General features: G+C 45.1%; 1 protein-coding gene across 6 annotated transcripts in view; it reads left to right on the forward strand.

Annotated features, from left to right (window-relative positions):
* AAK1 (AP2 associated kinase 1) overlaps positions 1-19410 on the forward strand; it is a 108006-nt gene that overhangs the window by 65675 nt on the left and 22921 nt on the right. For 3 of the 6 annotated variants that reach the window (XM_063311557.1, XM_063311562.1, XM_063311563.1), the window contains exons 13-15: positions 3194-3417; positions 7923-8080; positions 9755-9871. In XM_063311557.1, coding sequence (XP_063167627.1) covers positions 3194-3417; positions 7923-8080; positions 9755-9871 — 499 coding nt within the window. Of the gene's footprint in view, positions 1-3193; positions 3418-7922; positions 8081-9754; positions 9872-12359; positions 12450-18536; positions 18639-19410 lie in introns of all 6 variants that reach the window. The other 3 variants (XM_063311559.1, XM_063311561.1, XM_063311560.1) reach the window with 2 other exon arrangements.

The following is a 19410-nucleotide window of genomic DNA, read 5'->3' on the forward strand; positions in this document are numbered from 1 at the left end:
TTCCTCCTCTCTCTCTGAGTAAACCACCTCTACATACTTCTTCTGTATTGAGTAACTCGATTTTGTATTCAATCCACGTTTGTTCAATGTCCATTCACTCTTGACACTACCTCTTCTAGTTCTACCACATACACTTCTTAAGTAATCTGTTCCCATTGCATTCAATTTATTTTTAAGTTTCTCCTAATCTATCCAGCTTTCACTTCCATATTAGAAGTCGGGCAGAAGCACACCCTGTTTCCTGAGCCGAGCTGACGAGTAATTTGGAGGTGCAGGGAAAGCATACTGTTAATGCTTGTTAGCGTCTTCCAGCCAGGATTCCTTTCTTGCAACAGATCGCATGCCACTTTTCACATGCTTCTAACGTCTTCATGAGGTGCTAAGAGAAAGGACCCATCAGTTAGGGATGAGGTGTCGTCAATCCTTGGCTCCCCCATATCTTTGGAGCTCTCTTCTCCAAATGGAATCTGCTTGCCCAGTGCATGCATTCCTGGAGGGGGTGCTTCAGGTACTCCATCTACAGAGCTTTACGGAGGGCCAGACTGCCTTGACACTCTTGAGGAGTGGGAAACTATCTTGTTTCACTGGCCCTTGGGGATCTGAGTGACAAATCATGGGCTTCCTCTTCTGTTGGGCTCGAATCACCCGATTTTCATTCTGTGTGCTTTTGTGGTTTTTAATTGAATTTTTATTGGCATTTTTGTGTTGTGTAATACTGGTTTTATGATGTTTTATTGACTGTGAACCGCCTGGAGTCTTGCAATGGGCCAGTATACAAGTGTTTGTAATCAATCAGTAAATAACTCAGCCAGTTCCTCCATCTCCCTTCCATCTTAATAGCGTAATAACTACCTGTGATAGTTTAGCTGAGACTGGGTAGGGAAATGACACAGGCTGATCCAAAAAGAAAAAAAAATAGTTTATCGGGTTCTGGCTTATGCTATGAAGAGCAAATAGGCAAGAAAAAGGTGATAATGTTTAGGCCAAAGAATGAAGCTGGAAAAGTAAATCTTCCAAAAAAGTTGCATTTCTCCTTCTGTCCTAGACTTTCCTTAAGAGCATTAGATCCTGTTTTCATTCTCGTCTTCAGGTTTCTTACAGTGTGCCTGGAGGGGTGTAGATGGAGTGATACGTAGAAAAGTCCAGAAAGGCATCAACACTTGTGTTTGTTGATTAGAAAAGAATCCCAAACCCATTGTATGCATAGCTTTAATTGGACTGATCAAAATTTTACAAAACATCAAGGAGGCTTTTGGATGCCTGGATGTTTTCTTCAGACTGGATGTTGGTCCTGCGAACTTGAGGTTAATTAAGGTCATTTAAGGAGTCTTCTGTGATGGATGACGTGTTTCTTTCCCGGACACACAGTTAAACTCGGTGGTGCAAGTTGATAACTTTGAAACCTGGATTTAATGGTTCCTTGCCCCCCCTTTCGGAAGACCCATGTATTGCTTCATGATGAGGCAACAGGACACATATATGAATACGTGCACACCCATCCGACCCACGTCGCCGCTGCTTGCTTTATAATTGCAGGCACGTCCCTGAAACATTCGCGCAAACCACACCGGCTGATTGCCGGCCCTGATTGAAAAACGCTGAGTTGGTGCAGTTTTGCAGTCGAAACTCACACCATGAATGTCGGTTGCTCCTCTTCCCTCAAGCTTAAACATACAAACTAGGGAAGAGGCATTAGAAAGGACAGGGCATTTTTAAAGCAAAGGGTTTGAAGGCGTTTGTAACCAGGTATATGTTCTCGCTTTTTTTTGTTGGTTTGTTTTTGACGCAAAGAAAAATGGGCTGCCCTGTTGTACCCTGGCCTGTAGCTGATGCTGGGCCTCTTTGCTTCTGCCCCTGAGGTGGGGCAGTGGTCAAGATGTGGTGGCCATTTAGCTGGTCAACTTCAAAAGGGGACTAGATAAATTCATCTATCAACAGCTATTCCTGTTGCGCTGAGGACCTGCTTCTAGGCTTGTGGGAATCTTTTGGCTTCTATGCTTTGCAAGAGCGGGGGTTTCTTTCCACATTCTTTGTGTGGATCCCTCATTTGGGATTCCTGCAGCAAATTGGTCTTCATGCACATCTCTCCAGTAAGGAACAGCTTTGAAATATATTATCTGAGGCATTTGCACTTCAGGAGATCTTTTCCCAGGCCTCAAATGGCGTGACTGAAATATAGGTTTTCATGTGATTTCCCTGAAATTGCTCCCAGACCTCAGCTTGTGAAAGAACGCTACAGAAACAAGGACCAGAAATAATGGTCATAAGTTGCAGCTACCTAGATTTCATTTAAATATGAGGGGAAAATGTCCTGATGGTAAGATCTGTACAACAGTGGAACAGTCTTCCTATGAAGGTTGTGGGTCCTCCCTCTCTGGAAACTTTGAATAAGAGGTTGGATAGATGGCTCTTGAGGATGGTGCAGCTGATTATCCTCACAGAGGACTGGGGTAGATGACCCACAGGGCCCCTTCCAGCTGCACCATTCTACGATCTGAAGACAATCGGTAGCCATTGGGGTTCTACAGATGCTACCAGCAGCTCTTAATATAGCTCTTAAGGTGTGGAATTCCCCCCCCCCCCGTTTGTGGACACTGAATGCATTTCTAAGTCACTGTTATACCCAACTCCTTTCTGGCCTAGAAGGAACATTATGACAAGTTGAACATTTTAGTCTGTTACTACTGTTTTGTTTGGTGGGGTGGGAATCATCTTCTGTCCACAAATGGGTTAGAAATTAGGTTAATCCTATTTAGGCATTACCTCTCTGATGTAGTTTGGCCTCAGTCTCCTTCCATATATACAGGGAGGGGGCTTTGCGTGTACAGTTGTATAGGTGTGTGTGTGCGTGCGCACCCACGGAGGCATAGGTTGACATTGTACATGCAGGAGATTGTGGAATGACCAAATCATGCACACAGTGATAAGATGATGCTCTGTGATGCAATCCTGCTCGCTTGCATTTTCATTTCTTCATACAATTCTGTTTGGCTTGTTACTCATAAAGAATTCTCTAATACAGAAGCTTCACAATGGCTACCATCTTTCTCTCTCACTTGCTCGCTCTTTCTTTCTTTCTTTCTTTCTTTCTTTCTTTCTTTCTTTCTTTCTTTCTTTCTTTCTTTCTTTCTTTCTTTCTTTCTTTCTTTCTTTCTCCTTGATCCCTGTTTCCCCCATTTTCTTTTCCTAAAAGCAAGCACCTCCACGACAACAAAAGATACCAACCACCCCTCCGTCAGCTGTCCAGGGGCAGAAGGTGGGGTCTCTCACACCACCATCCTCTCCCAAGACTCAGCGAGGTGGACACAGGAGGATTCTAAGCGATGTGACCCACAGCACTGTCTTTGGAGTGCCAGCCAGCAAATCAACACAACTGCTACAGGCAGCCGCTGCGGAAGCCAGCCTCAATAAGTCCAAGTAAGTCTGGAGCTATCATCTGTTCTTCCTGGGGAGCATGTGTGAGTTGGAGGGCACTAAGAGTAATTTAATGGGAAGTTTAAGGAGTTTATAGTAGAGGTAAGACCAAGAGAGAAAAAGGGAAATGACAGCAGATATTCCAGTCCAGACTTTCTCATATTCCCTTCTGAAGTAGCCACCTTCCCATACTTTTTCCAGATGTCTTCAGCCTGGTATCCTTGAGACATGTTGAACTAGAGCTTCCCTGAGTCAGTTTGGCCATGGAATTCAATACAGCTAGAGGGAAACTGGTTGATGAAAGCTTATTTAGTTCTAGAAAGATGTAGGGCTCATCCTGACATGGTGCTAACTGTAACAAGAAGACAGCGCAGTAACTACTTTCAAAGAGATAGCCTCATGACACACCCTTTGTCTCATCCCCATCCTATTGGGGAGGCAGCCTAAATTCATCCTTAGCTGTCCCAGGTTAAAGTAGGGTTTTCTGACTTCTCCCGGGACTGGGCTTGGTGTACAAATACTCTTGGACATCTCATTCATGGTCTTGGTGATGCTGCTGCCATAGGCTGAGCTCCTAGGGCACTACCCTCCCTTGCCAGAAGCTGGACAATGGCTTTCCATGGAGGCATCTCCCCGTGAAACGTCTGGCCTGTGCTTTGCAAAGCACCATTCGGGAATTGCACAGGCTCCTTCTAGATGCAGGTATGCCAATCTTTAGGAAGTCTGCTAGACCCATGATGAAATATGGCCTTTCAGATTGATAGACTTGTTTTTAAAAAAGCACTGCTAGTAGATTTAAACTAGGAAAAGGGGGTATTGCTGGCTCTATGTCAAATGCGTGCACAAATGTCTATGTCAGATGGGTGCTGCTCTGACGTTTTGTAGGGCTGTGCTCTCTACTGTTTTTATTACTTTGGGAGAGAAGCAGTGTCATTTTGCATACCCCATGGGATATTTCGGGATATTTCTGATGATAGCCCCTTGCAGCACCTACAGATTTGGGATATTGGGGGTGAAACATTCTGCCAGTTTCCCCTCATAGCACAAGAGATTGGAAGATTGGCAAACTTGTCTCCTTGTCTTCTGGAAAAACTGCTTGGAGTCCTCTGTCCTAAGTTAGTCCAGCTGACAGGTCAGTGGGGTGGAAGGTGGCCCAGATTAAAGCCATTGGAAATTCTAACCCACTTCATCCTGCAGACCTCTTCTGCCCCACTGACCTATCAGGTGTGCTACTTTGGAAGATGGGCTTATTAGTCTTCCAGAAAGCTGGTAGGTTAGTATTCAGAAATGGCCCGTGTCACTGGCTCTAGAGGGCAGAGGGAATGGCCTTGAGGGACAGGAGGAAGATCACTACCAAGGTGATGGTCAGATAAGAGGGCTTGAGCCCAGCCCAAAAAGATAACTTGAGAACATGTCTCAGAAGACCCCATCCCTAATTCACGTGAAGATAAAGGGAGGGAGGAGGAAGCACATTCAGACTTGCGAGATTCTGTTGCTATTCTGTATCTTTGCCACGACAGTAGTCCTGCTTTACATGGCATTGGTTTCTTAGGCTGGTCTCCTTGTAAGGCTGACCCTGGCATGGCGCATCTCCTGACTGGCAATTTAAAAGGTGGTTAAAGTCACCATCCCAGGTATCCGTCTTCCCTCATCCGGTTCTTTAAGGAGAGCAAGTGGTCATGGTTTTTCCTCCTACCTGCGGATGCTGTGTGAGGGGGAAACGAAGGGAGTGGAGTCTCCCCACTGGCTGCCCTTAAATTGTCCTGCAATACCAACGTAAGGAGAGGACTGCTCACAGCTATTGCTGCTGAGGCAGTTAATTTATTTGTTTGCTTGTTTATTACTTGGCTTTTATGCCACTGCGTTTCCAAAGACTCCAAGCAGCTTTCAGGTAACATCGTTAGAGCTCAGCTACCAGGTAGCACAAATGGACTGGAGTAGTGCAGTTAACAAAGCTACCAGGAAAAGCCCATCGCACGTTATAACAGAGTACTGAGGGCTCAAATCTGTACAAATCCAGCTGTAAAAACCATGGGGAGTTTTTGTGTCAATCTCAGTTTCTTGAACTAACATATCTCACAGGGCTGTTGTAAAGATAAAAGGAAACAGTGAGAGGGGGGAAGCCATTGTGTACATTGCCCTGAGTTCATAGAGAGAAAGCAGGATGAAAATGAAACTCTCTTCCACCTTGCACAAAATAATGCTGGAGAAAGGTGGACTGGTCCAGGCAGGTGTGTGTGTGCAGGTGTGTAATGAGAACCCTATTATATAAAAAGAGTTGGAGGAATCACCATTGAGCACTATATGTGCATAAAGGACAAGGATGGCAGAAGATTTCAGGGCAAGCAGGAAATTTTGCAACATTGGCAAGACCATTTTAGCGAGATCTCCAATATTGAATTCCCACACCCACCAATTTTGGTGGGCACGCCAACCTGCGGACCAATTTTGCCCATTATTACTATGGAAGTTATTAACGCAGTAGATAGTATGAAAAACATGAAGGCCCCAGGACTTGATGATCTACCTGCGGATTTCTGAAATTTGCAGTAATTTCACGATACGGGGATGCATTGGCTGACCGAATTCTTTAATGCCGTAACAAGTAATGGCTGTGCACCAACTGATTGGTCAACTAGTGTAACAGTTCCCATATTTAAAAACAAGGACGACACAGCCGACTGCACCAACTACTGCCCAATTCGCCTCTTGTCCCATACTATGAAGATCTTGGAAAAAAATTTGGACCAGCGCATTCGTAACATCGTCCAACTCACCGTCAATCAATGTGGCTTCGTCAAAGGATGCAGGACTCCCGATGCCATTTTTGCAGCTCGCCAGCTTATAGAGAAACACCGAGAGAAGACCCAACCATTGCACAATTAGACTTGGAAAAGGCTTTTGACTGTGTTCCACACCAACTGATTTGGTATACCCTTTGTGATCACAGGGTGCCTGAATTACTCATTGACTGGGTCAGAGTGCTATACAAGAACACTAGTAGCCATGTGTGATGCTCAGCTGGCCTCTCTGACAGGTTTCCAGTGATGGTTGGAGTACACCAAGGCTCCGCGCTGTTGTCGCTCCTACTTATATTAGTCATGGATACCATCACACGAGACCTGCAGCGAAATGCACCCTGGACCATACTCTACGCTGATGATGTCATGCTTGCTTCTACTACTAGGAATGAACTGCAGTGGCAAGTACAGCCATGGAATGACTGCCTCAGCCATTTTGGACTCCACCTGAACATAAAGAAAACTGAGTACCTAGAGACTGTAACCACCCATGGGACGCTCCAAATAAATGGAGAAAACTTAAAGAAGGTGGGCATCTTTCGGTACCTTGGCTCCCATCTCCAAGGTGACGGTGGCATCAGCGGTGATGTGTGAGCGAGGGTGGATGCGGCCTGGTTGTGCTGGCGAGAACTCTCTGGTGTGCTTTGTGACAAACAAATACCGACCCATCTCAAATCTAAGATCTGTAAGACGATCGCTCGCCCCGTGGCACTGTATGGAACCGAGTGTTGGGCAGCAAGAAAGGGTATAGAGAGCCGCCTCCATGTTACGGAAATGCATGTGCTCCGTTGGATATCGGGCATCTCCCTGCTCGATCACGTCCCAAACGATGCCACCCGACAACTACTAAGCGTGTCATTAATTACAGAGGAGGTGAGAGAAGCCGGCTTCGTTGGTATGGACATGTCCTTAGAGCAGTACCTTCCACTGTTGCCAAAATAGTTTACCATCTTAAAATCGATGGCTGGTGGCCACGTGGGCAACCAAAATAGAGATGGCAAGACACCATCAATAAGGACATGCAAACTGCGCCCTGAGGATGTGGATGATCAGGCAAAGTGGCGTTTCAGGATCCAAAAAGCCAACCCCGCGATAGCGGGAAAATGCTAGGAAGAAGAGGTTGAAGGAATCACCATGGTGGTACCATCAGTTGACTTGTTATTATACCAATGTAAAGACCCAGGCCTCTTAAGTCCCCCTTCCTTCAGCATATGTAATAGAAGAGATTTTCCTTAGGTTGCGCTTCAATGCTTTGTCAAGCTGAAAAGAGCTGAAGTGCAAAAAGGTCTATAGTTAACATGTTCTTTTGTTGAGGGCTGGGAAAACTTAGCCCTATCTTTGCTTGTGCCCCGAACTAAGAGAATGTGTCTGAGGTCAGTGAGATATGGACATCAACATAACTTCTGTTCCTGGGTTTCCAAATGTATCTCTAGACTGGTGTGGGCAATTGTCAGGTATATAGAACTCGACAGGACCTCAGGGGTCTGTGGTCACACCTCTAGCTGTATCCATAACCCTTGGAATGACTTTGGGAGTGGAGATCAGTTAACTATAAACCATTGGATCAGCCATCCTTATTATCATTGTGTTTCCTTTCTTTTTTCTTTTTCTTTTTTTGTTAATTCAAAAACAATAAAAATAAATAATTTTTAAAAACTATTGAATCAGCCTTCATAACTCTTAACTTCTTGGGGTGGTTTTCTCTAGGTCTGCCTCGACTACCCCTTCTGGGTCTCCGAGGACCTCACAGCAAAATGTCTACAACCCACCAGATGTCTCTACTTGGAACCCTTTTGATGATGACAACTTCTCCAAGCTCACTGCAGAGGAGCTGCTGAATAAGGATTTTGCAAAACTAAGTGATGGTTAGTTTGTGATCGGTGCAGAAGCTGGGGCAAAGCTGGCTTTTTAAATATGAAAGGCACATTTCAGTGGCTCTTAGTAACTGAAAGGTTCACAACAGACTAGCTGACTTTGTTTTTACTGCCCCAAATTTAGATTTTAGGACTTACGGTGGATTAAACCAGCCCTTCACCAACCTTATGCCCTCCAGTTGCATGGGAACCCAGCTGCCAAATTTCCCAGCCTGCAAGGCCAGTGGTCTTCCTCAGGATGGGAGGAACTCTAGCAACTGCCACTGAACTCATCGGGGGGCCCAGGTTAGAGAAAGCTGGTTGAGCCCAAAGATCTGTTTTGCTCTGCATTCTGTTTCTAGGTCAGCTTGAAGTGCTTCTGTTGAAAATCCCCTTCATTGCTAGAAAGTCATTTCCATTTCTTGGGCTTCTGAAGTTGCTGATTTATATAGTTTACCGAATTGGATTATTTTAATATATTTAATCGTTTTTTCTGTAAATAGTCTTATGAAAGGTTTTGCTCTAATATATTAAGGAACAAATGCAAACGACTTGCTGGCGGTGGTGTCAGCCTCTGTCCTTGCTTAGATTCCCAGTTTGTCTCCCAGGTAGGGAGAGGAGCAAAACCTCATCAGAAATGTTTAAGAATGGAAACCGCTGACCGTGGGCGGCTGTGTGTGACAATTGCTGCTAACTCTCCAGAGAAACATCTTGGAAAGAATCACTGCATCTGAGAGTTGCCACTGTGCCAAGCTGCTAGTCATAGTTGAGTCAGAAGCATCATGACATACATCTATCAAGGATAGATGTCTTCCAGTACAAGTATGGTGTTTCTGGGCAACCCGGTTTAAACCCACGCAGATAGTTTCTGTAATAGAAAATAATGGAAGTAAATTCCATCACTGTCAGTTTGATCTTCCTTAAATCATGTTGAAGCTCCTGTCCCCCTCAAATTATTCTTGACAGGTTTCCTTATTTCTCCATCCCCTCTGACTGGTTTGGTTTGTCTTCAGGAAGAGTTCTTATTATTGCCCACGTGCTTCCTCTGCCTGATCCAAGCATTCTTCATCTTTAGCAGCTCCTGCACCAAATGGGGTTAGGCTAGATTACTTTTAAGATCTCTTCCAACTCTGTGATCCCCTCTTGAGCCAGAGAGTAGATAGGTTTGCCTGTAGCCCCTCTGCCTTCTCTTCCAAGAGGCTGGTTAACCTGTGCTTGCAGTTTGTATAAAACTCATATCTAAGGAGGAAAGGAAGTCTGGTGCATTCTTTGCACCCCCAAAAGCAATCCTCTGGGCTTCCATGTTCCTCAGATGGAGGAGGAGAGAGAGAACCCTCTGCCTTGACCTCCCCTGCAAACTCCTGTTTGCTCCTTCAGTGTGCTTATGCTCTGGAAACTGGCTTCCTTATATATCCTCTGAAGCTCCTTCATCTGGCTCAGCAGGAGGCCGTGCTCCCATCGCATACAGTGGGCAGTTAGCAGTCAGCAGCAGCTTTTAGCATTGGTTCCCCCCCCCCCGCTCTTCCTCTCTCCTTTGCTCCTCCCTTTCCTCACTGGAACTCCCAGAATAAATTCCTGTTTGTTGTCCTGTTCGCTCACTCACTGGCCTCCGTATAGGTGTACAGTTCCCCCCACCCACCCCCACCAAGCTAGCAATGTTTAATGACCAGGCCCTTTGAATTCTAGGTAAACCTCCTGAGAAGCTTGACAGTTCAACAGAGAACCTGATCCCAGGTTTTCAGCCCGCACCTTCCACAACACAGTCAGATGCATTTGGCTCTTCTTCTCTTGCACCCATATCAGGTATGTTGTGGGGCACGACTGCTGGTTCCACCCAAAAAGGATGGTGAGTTGCCTGGGGTTGATTTGGGTTTGTCAGGCTGAATCTTGTCTCAAGCAAAACCAAGAATTGTGCAAGTAGCCATTGGGTGGAACAAAAGGCAGCGGAAAGAAGCTTAAGATGGTGGTGGGAATGGGCTTTCGCTGCAAAAAAAAAAAAAGCCAGTTTGGTCTAGTGGTTAAGGCAATGGGCTAGAAACCGGGAGACTGTGAGTTCTAGACCTGCCTTAGGCGGGAAAGCCAGCTGGGTGACCTTGGGCCAGTCACTCCCTCTCAGCCCAACTCACCTCACAGGGTTGTTGCTGTGGGGAAAATAGGAGGAGGAAGGAGGATTAGGGAAGTTCACCGCCTTGAGTTATTTATAAAAATAATAAAGGCGGGGTAAAAAATAAATAAAATAAATGAATAAAGGTGATAACACCCATATCTGAATCTGGAATATATATTCTCCAACCCACTGGGGTGTTCAGATCCACAGTCATTTCTCCATACCCAGGTTCTGCACTATGAGGGATGTATTTCTCAAAAGGTAGGAAAAAGTATGCGAAGAACATAGCAGAGATTGGACAACCGATACATTAGCAATGCTATCCTGGAGCAAACTCAGCCTTTAAACTGGAATGGGGAGAGCATTTTATGGATGGCATGTCAAATGTCAGCCAGGCATTCTGGTGGGAATGTCGTCTTCACCTCTGAGATGCCTTTAGAGGGTTGATTCTTCTCAAAATCAAATACTTACTATGCGTATCTAACCTCATAAAGTATGGTTGGGTTTTGAGTAAGACGGGCCTACTCCTGCAGCAGCTGAAGGTTCCTGTTGTCTGCAGAAACCACATTGAAAAGGTTCTGCACAAGGCTGAATGTTAATGCTTAGAGTCTTCTGCTGTCTGCTCTTCTAAAAGGGAGTGGGAATCCTGTCATCCTCCAGATGTTGCTGATTGATACATTCCAGCATCTCTCACCATTGGCCAGGCCAAGACCACCAAGAGTAAAGTTCAGCATCTTCTGGCGGGCCACTTCCACCTCTGCTCTAAAATTTGGATGAATCAAATATTAAATTTCTTAGATCTTCAGGGCACGTTGACTTGCATTTGTTTTAATTGGTTTTATCTCACTGCGCCAGCTAAAAATTATGTGGGCTGCAGTCCCATCACATCCAACTTGGGGATGGCCAACTTGGGGATGGTGGATCTAGAGCGAGGGTATTGAATCTATGGCTCTCCAGATGTGGCTGTGCAACTCCCATCAGCCTAAGCCAGCCTAGTTAATCACGATGAATAAAATACTGGCAGTTTTTGTTTGGCAGCAGTTGGAGGTGTGCAAGGTTGTGCCATCTTGAGCTATGCTAAGAAATGATGATGGAATGATCTCCATTGTGGGGCTAAAGATGAACGGTGTGCCAACTTTCAGATCCCTGGAGAAGAATTGTGAAGTACAGTTCAGAGGGACTTCATGATCCAGAAGGCTGATATATTCTGCAATATGACAGCTGTCTATAAAGTGCTCCAAGCATGGCTGCCTTGGTAACAGTTTGGAAACTTCAGCTAGCGCAGGATGCAACAGCCTGCTTCGTGAGAGACTGGGTGGCTGGATTCCCCCCGAATGCCGTTTTGCTTCTAGAGAAGTCGGAACGCTGGCCTTTTAAAACCCGAGACTGCTGGGATGCTGACTATCTTAGGGGCGTCTCCTCCTGCATGTCCCCCAGCCCGATATCCATTCCCCCATCCTGCTCTTGCTCCCTCCTGAGTCCAGGGTCCTTGTATAATGCTGACAACCAAAAGGCAAGGCCACCATTACTGGGCATGGGGCTGCCTGTGGGGCACCCTCTGTGCCCTCAGTTTCTTCCAGCTGCTTCTTTGCTGTTTTCTTGGTGACAACGGAAGTCCACTTTTACTTTTCCCAGATGGCATTTAATTTTTGACTGTACTTTTGTTCACTCTGTTGAATGTGTGTGTTGGGATTGTACTGTTTGATGAAGTTATTTTGGCTGATGCATGGAGTGTTTCTTTTTGCATGTGCAATGTGTGCGCCTGCACCCTCTTTCTGTATATGTGCGGCACAGTCGTCTTTGGCTTTGTATATCAGCCAAGGGCTTTATTTGTGTGTCTAGAAAATCTAGACATCTAAAAATCTAGAAACACGCAGTGACTCCTGCATTAATCTTTAATGATGCAAAATGTTGAGGTGGGAGAGGGAAGCAGAGTCTTATTTTGCTTCTCTCAGTGATCTAGGGGGGAATTGTAGCTTAAGACATCCAGAGGAAAACCACATTAGAAAGGCTGGCTAAACATGACATTGAACAAACCTGGGTTTATCTCTGTTATCTCTCTACTTTGCTTGACACCTTTTTTTCCTTCCTTCCTTCCTTCCTTCCTTCCTTCCTTCCTTCCTTCCTTCCTTCCTTCCTTCCTTCCTTCCTTCCTTCCTTCCTTCCTTCCTTCCTTCCTTCCAGTTGAAAAAACAAAAGATATTCTGGATTCCAGCCCTCCACTTCTGGCTGTTCCTGACCCTTTCATTCCTCTGACCCTGTCAGATACACCAGGTAACTATGACTTATATGAACAAGATGACATCGCAAAAGGTCTTTATGCCCGTTAAAGTGTGTTACCACTCTGCAAGTGGGCATAAATGACAGGCTCTTCTTGGTGGGGGTTTAGCATGGCTTTGGAATAGCATTCTTCTTGAGGTTCATCCAGCTGCTTCTTTGCTGGTCAGTAGAGGCTGGACTTTTCATGTATGACTTCTGATGCTTTTATCATTCTCTGTGTATATCTGTTGGTATGGCTTTCCATCTGTATTTTGACACTGATAGGATTTAGGGTTGTTTTAAATAGTATTGTAATATTATTATCCATAACATCATACGGTCTTGGAGAAGGCAACAATAGGTTAATCTCAAAACTTCAGATTATAGAGTTTAAATATCGGCCTTTTTTGTCCTTGGCTGCCAAAATAAAAAGCAGTTACAATGCTTCTTGAAGGTGTTTGAACTAGGAAGAAGGCATGTACTTGTACAGTCCTGAAATGACCCACAAGCAGTTTTTTGGTCCTAAAAATTAATGTCCAAAGATGGGTCAGAGGCTGACTTAAAGAACACTGTTAATTGCTGGCCTTGCAAGAAGTCTGGGGTTTGTAAGCCTGTTTTTAAGGTATTACTGGAAGAAGTAAGAGGATCCAGAAATTAGATCTATTAGTCTTGAGATCTACAGTTCAAAGTCTCTGTTAAGTTTAACAACACTGAATCTGTTAGTCACTTTTAAGTTAGCTTACTCCAAACAAACAAGAACACAGAAAAATGGCTGCAGACATCTTGGCTAAAAATCTGGCCAAATCTTTGGGTTCATTTCTCCATTTCCTACTTTTTTGAAACATCTCACCTGATGTTCTGAAGAAATTGAAAGGTTGCATGCTACTATGTGTGTTGTTCAGTTAGTCCTTGCATCACCTTGTAATGGATATTGGATTCCCTTCCCTTCCCTTCCCTTCCTGGAAGCATTTTGCAATATTGCAGCTTTCCCTGACTTCTGGGGAATTCTGGGAGCTGAAGTCCACACATCTCAAAGTTGCTGAGGTTGGGAAACACTGTTCTTTCTTACCCTTCAGATGCCTGTGTATCACTCAAAGGAGCTTACAATATTTAGATCAATACACTTTAAAGACAATTTGTTGCTTGATAAACTGTTGCACAGCATTGATAGATTTGCTTGCTTTTTCTCTGCCCAGAACACATCCATTTTTCTTCAATTGTGGGTTGTCCCCGTGCAAATTGTGGGAGGGGACTGGTTAGTGTGGCCCCTGGAAGTTCTGCCTTTCTGCATGGCACTGAACTAGGAAGGCACATCTCCTCCTTGCTTTTCACCGGGTTCCAGCAGGGTGTGTAGAAGGGAGCACAGCAGAACTGCAGATAGAGTTTCCAGTGGGCTACAGGGTGAGGGCACATGGATGTGCAGAGCTTGGTACTTTTTTTAGGCCCTGAGCATCAGGGTATAATCTGCCCCTTCTCTCTGCCGAAATCACATGAAATCTTGTAAGGTTTCAGTGATTTCTCTCCAAGAATCTTGCAAGAACTCCTGTGAGAGCCTGGAACTTTTAAGAGGTCTTGCATGACACGGAGAAACGTTTGTGAGATTTGAACCTTTTTTGTGGATGTTTAGCTAAATTTTGAGAGGTCCTCAGTACTTCTTTGCAAATGGCAGGCACCATGTCATCTTAATGCTGGTGGTTGCTTGAAGGGCATGTTTAAAACTACCGCAGGCACCTCCCCTGAGATCTTGGCAGTCAGATAGGTGGCTGAAGAAAATTTTCAGAGCTTTCAAGTCTCCATGGTTGCTACACAACTCATTGCTGTCTACCCACGTCTAACAAAACCGAAGTGAATGATGCAAAATCGTAGCAATAAATGCAAGAGTGGGATTGTGCATGATTTATACAGCTGCAGAGTTCAGCTTTTCCTTGGTGATGGTCATTATGAAGTAGATACTGTCCTTCCTGCTCATTTCCTTTCTGAAACTCAGGACTTTTTATTTGAGGACAGCCTGCCTGGTCACCTTCTCGGGGCCTTAGCCCTCCCTACTCCCAAATGTGCTATTTGACTGGATTCTGATTAGATAATTTCTCCTCTTCAGCTGAGGTCCAAAGAAAAGGACTCTGCTGCAGTGTGTGTTACTGGGTTAGCTACCCTTTTCTTGTCTTCTGTGGACGCAGAGTGAGTAGTCTGCTCTGAAGTGTGTATTTTTATGTGCAGTCTTTTGGTGCATCTTGATTCTAAGTGAAATGAATAGCTGAACAGCTGCTGAACGTACTGCATTTTGACAGAGTCGCTCTTTCTACTCTGAGCATTCACGTTTATGGATTGTTTATTTGTTTTGAGTGTTTTGCTAGGGCATCTTGATAGCATGGGGTAGCTATAAAACGGGTGTGCATCTGAGAGAGTGCTATTTCAACAGCTTGTGCTGAAGCAGATGCTTTTCTAATGGCAAAGAAATACTGAAATCCACCCTTCTCCTGCTTTGAAACGTTGGTGAAGGGAGCAGTGGCCACTACAGACGAGTGGCCAGGGAGCTGCGTGTGTTCACTGACTTCCACGCTTGGCTTTGCTCAGGCTGTAACTTCAGCCTGGTAAGCCGGTGGAAGTGGGTGAAGCAGTCAGGGATGTGCACTCACAATTCCTGCTGAGCCCCTTTCATAGCAGGGGAAAAAATTGTTGAAGCATGGACATTTGATAGAAAGGTGAGGTCACCTCTAAGAGCTTGTTGAAGGAGTACCTCTAGGAAGCATACCTTTCCAAATACGACCATGGACTTAATGCTCAGACTGGAGGTCTACAGATGGATGGCCTAGGAGAGAATGCCATCATGATATAGCCGGTTTGTTGACGTTTTGCTTTGTTGGGTTATTAGAGTGCAATAAGGAAATTCCAACCCACAGTTCTCAGTCTGATGCCACAAAACCTTTTAAAAGTTTTTCATCTGTTCTTGCATCAGTGAAAGCTCAAGGTTTCAGTCTCAGCATGACAAGCCCTAACCCTGCTCTCCTAACCAAATATTTACTTTTTAGTTTTTGGAGGTTCTAACATGTATGAAATTCAGGCTTCAATAGGATCCAGAAGGGCCAGTTCTTCCTCAGCTTGGTGTCTTCTGGATGTGTTGCAATTTCTTTGAAATTTGAAAGGGGCAGCCCCAGTGTGTCCTAGGGGCTGAAGAAAGCTGCTGCAAGTCCTGGATTTCAGGCCACTGCAGAAGAGAGTCGTCTCATCTGGAGGTGGCCCGAATCTTTCAGATCCACTTTGCCTTCGTATTATTCAAAGAAGACGCACACAGCGCTCCTCTGCCTACCTGCTGTAGATGGGTCTGAGTTCTGCACCAGGATTGGAGCAGTTGACCTTAAAGAGCCCTGCATTCTGGAAAAATGTCTATTTTCAGATCCCTTTTGATACCTCTCTTTTGGGTGGGGTGGGAAGGAGGTTGATTTTTTTGTCCTTTTCAAGCCTGCCATACTCCATTTTTCACAACCTCAGCAAATCGGCCTGTGAAAATTTGCACACAGCTGCTGGGATATTCAAAGCCATCTTCCCAGAATCCAGCTAATTGTGGTCCTTCGGCAGCTTGATTTGCATAATTAATTATGCGTTTTAGCTTGGAGGGACAAAAGGCAGAGATTTCTTGTCCGCTTAGGGGTTGCAGAGGTCACAGATGGAGAAATCAAGTCATGCATCTGTATTTGCTGGTAGGAAAATAACAAAGAGCCGCTCTTGAAGGCAGTAATAACCGCACCTGTTTCTATTGCAACTCGATTAAATCCTTTTGGAGGCCTTGCATACATGCAGGACCCTGCAATTTATTGAATCAGGAGCTCTGAAACACCCCCCAGCTCATGGCATGATGTTCACAGCTCAGCATCTACAAGAGGACAGCTGTAACTGTAGCCATGTGTCCAGAATGGGAAGCATCCTGACTTTGCCAGATTTGGGAAGAAGGGGCATCCTTTTGGCTGCATCCCCTTGAGTATACCGGTAGTCCTTGCTTACTGACCACAATTGGGACTGGCCACTCCATTGCTAAGTGCCACAGTCACTAAGCAGAAAATCATGTGACTGCGAAGGACTTACGACCTCACTTCCGCTTCAGTCGTTAAGGAAATCACCACAGTCGTTAAGCAAGATGTGACCGCAACTTGCGATTTTACTTCCACGTTCTCCATTAACTCTGCTTATCGCAAGCCAGTTGCAAAGTGCACAAATGGCGATCATGTGACTGGGACGCTACAACGGTAATAAATGTGAGGATTGGTCACAAAGCTGTTTTTTTTACACCATTGTAATTTCAAATGGTCGTTAAACAAAGTGGTCAGTAAGTGAGGTCTACCTGTAGGATCACAACAGCTGTGATTAATGGTGTTGTCAGTAATTGGTATTCTGAATGCTTTATTCCTAGCCACGTGTAATAAAGGGTATGAATCTCCAGTCAGATGTGTAGCATGGCCAATTTGCGGAGATTTTGCCCACTCACCAAGACTACTAGAGCTTGTGATAAATTGGTCCCAGTGTTTTGTGAATTCCTTGGCGGTTCTTCTGCTCTGCTCATCCATGGCATTTGAGTCTTGACCTACCAAGGCTGGAGTTCATTGGGGAGCAGGGAGTGGGAGGGGATGCATCATCCACATTTCCTGCAAGTGTTTTTCTTCTCTCTGCATGTGTGGATGGACTGAAGCAGCTAGGGTGACTCGAAGCCCCCCACGGTGGGATTGCGCGGCCATATTGGTCGTTCAGAAAGCTGTACGTTTCCTCAGACTTGACACAGAAAACGTCTCCATTAGCCTTCTATCTCCTTGTTTCCCAACCTCAGCGACTTTAAGATGTGTGAACACATCATAAAGTTGCCATGCTGGCTGGGGAATTCTGGGAGTTGGTCCAGACATCTTAAAGTTGCTGAGGTTGGGAAACACTGTTCCGACTTAGTCTTCGAAGGCCTGTGTATCACTCCAGGGAGCTTAAAATACTTCTGCTCAATGCACTTTAAAGACCAAACAAAAAATGAAAGTTATGAAAGTTATGAAGCAGGCAGAGACGAGAGATTGCAAATGGCACCCCAGCTTCAGTTGGGCAGAAGGGCTTCCAGGTACAGAGCCGGAACTTCAAACGGTGTTCTCCACCAACCACGCAGCGGCCATTCCCCGGGAGAACCCCCTACCTTCATGCTGATGGTTCCCGGACTTCTTCTGCCGGCTCAAAGGGCAGCATGAAACATTTCCTTTACTCAGCTCTGTTTTTGAAATGCGGTCTTTTAACATGCAGTTCTGCATTATTAATGAAGCTGAATTAACCTTGCCTGTCTGGGAGCTGATTTATACCCACCTGAGGTGGTGCTAAAAAATAAATACAAGACCCTCCAGTGCCCCACAACGGCTTCGCATTTTCTCTTTTCAACAGTCTCTCTCATTAGATGCCCTTTACGAGATGTGACAGAATTCCATTTACCATCCAGCAAACTGGACAACCCAAATCCTCCTCCTTGAAATTCCCATGGGTGTCCAGAAAACCCAGGATTAAATGGAACTGATGACAGAAATTTCATTAATGTTCAGTTTGGCCTTATTTGGGTGTATGTTTAAGCACATTTGAGGCTGTTCTCACTGGCCAATTAGATGTTTTAGCATAAGGGTCCTAAAACATCCAGGAAGATGAAGAACAATGGGCAACATTTTGGGGAGTTGAATAGCTGGAAATGTCTCCTTCAACCTTCTCAAAAATGGTGCCTTCCTAAGATCTTGGACCAACTCCCTTAACACCAAGCCATCATAGCAACCAGTCCATCTACCTGGAAGGCTCTGGGTTAGCAGAATGTGGTCTCTTGTCCTGTTGATGGAGAGGTTTTTTGTGCTTCCCACTGAGCAGTGGACTTAATCCAGGGGAAATCAGGCTTTAGGGACGTAATTAAAGGATGCCTGCCTTGATATTTAGGTCATTAAATGATAATAATGATAAACACGTCTACAACAACAAAGGAGTTTTACAGGAGTTGTTCATGTCACTTGAGCAGCTTCCCTTAATTGAACCGCTTTTGTTACTGTGTTTTTGCTTTATTTCTTTCTGCTTCTTCCCTCTTTCTTGTCCTTTGCGCTTCCTCACCAGAAAAACTGATTGAGGGCCTCAAATCTCCTGAGCCTCCGCTCCTGCTCCCTGATATCCTGCCTCTGGCCGATCCCTTCGGTAGCACCTCTGATGCTCTGAATGGTAAAACCCAGAACCCTCTCTGTTGTCTCCTGTCCTGCCCTGCACGTTGCCCTGTTCACACTGCATGCTTTGACCCGTACGTGCCCATGTACGTCCAACTCAGAATGACGGTACACCATGAGGCGCGACTGGGTTACGCAGAAAGATAGCTTGTGGTTATTCTTCCTGAGGGTAAGGTAAATCTGATGAATCCAGGAGGGACGATGCATATAAAGGAATACCCACAGGAAGAACGTTGGAAATCAAGCCAATAAGCGTTTTTAAAAGATATAACGGCGTTCCGTGAGTCATGCTGGCCACATGACCCGGAAGTGTCTATGACAACGCCGGCTCCAAGGCTTAGAAACGGAGATGAGCACCGCCCCCTAGAGTCGGACTCGACTGGACTTTACGTCAAGGGAAACCTTTACCTTTTTAACCCGGTAAAAGCTCCATTGTTAAAAAAAAAAAAGCAGCACTATAATGCCTGGAAGAAAAATATAGAGACCCCTCTGAAGTTTGAAATGACTCAGCCCATTCTAACCATCACCCTTCCATCCGACTCCAGGGTATGTAAATGCCAATTAAGAAATGGTTAGTCTTCTCTTGAGGCTGGAACGATGATGCAAATACTTCCACAAAGCTTTCCCCTTGAGGGTTATCATTGTTTCTTCCTGCATTATTTTCCATTTTTACACTTGTAAATTTGCTGCCTTGGTGAATTAAAAGCATGAGCAGCAAAGGTTTTATGCTTGTTTTTTTTTTTTTCTGGGAGGCAAAAACTGCAAATTAC

Source organism: Candoia aspera, chromosome 9 (assembly GCF_035149785.1).
Source record: "Candoia aspera isolate rCanAsp1 chromosome 9, rCanAsp1.hap2, whole genome shotgun sequence".
Classification (NCBI taxonomy): domain Eukaryota; kingdom Metazoa; phylum Chordata; class Lepidosauria; order Squamata; family Boidae; genus Candoia; species Candoia aspera.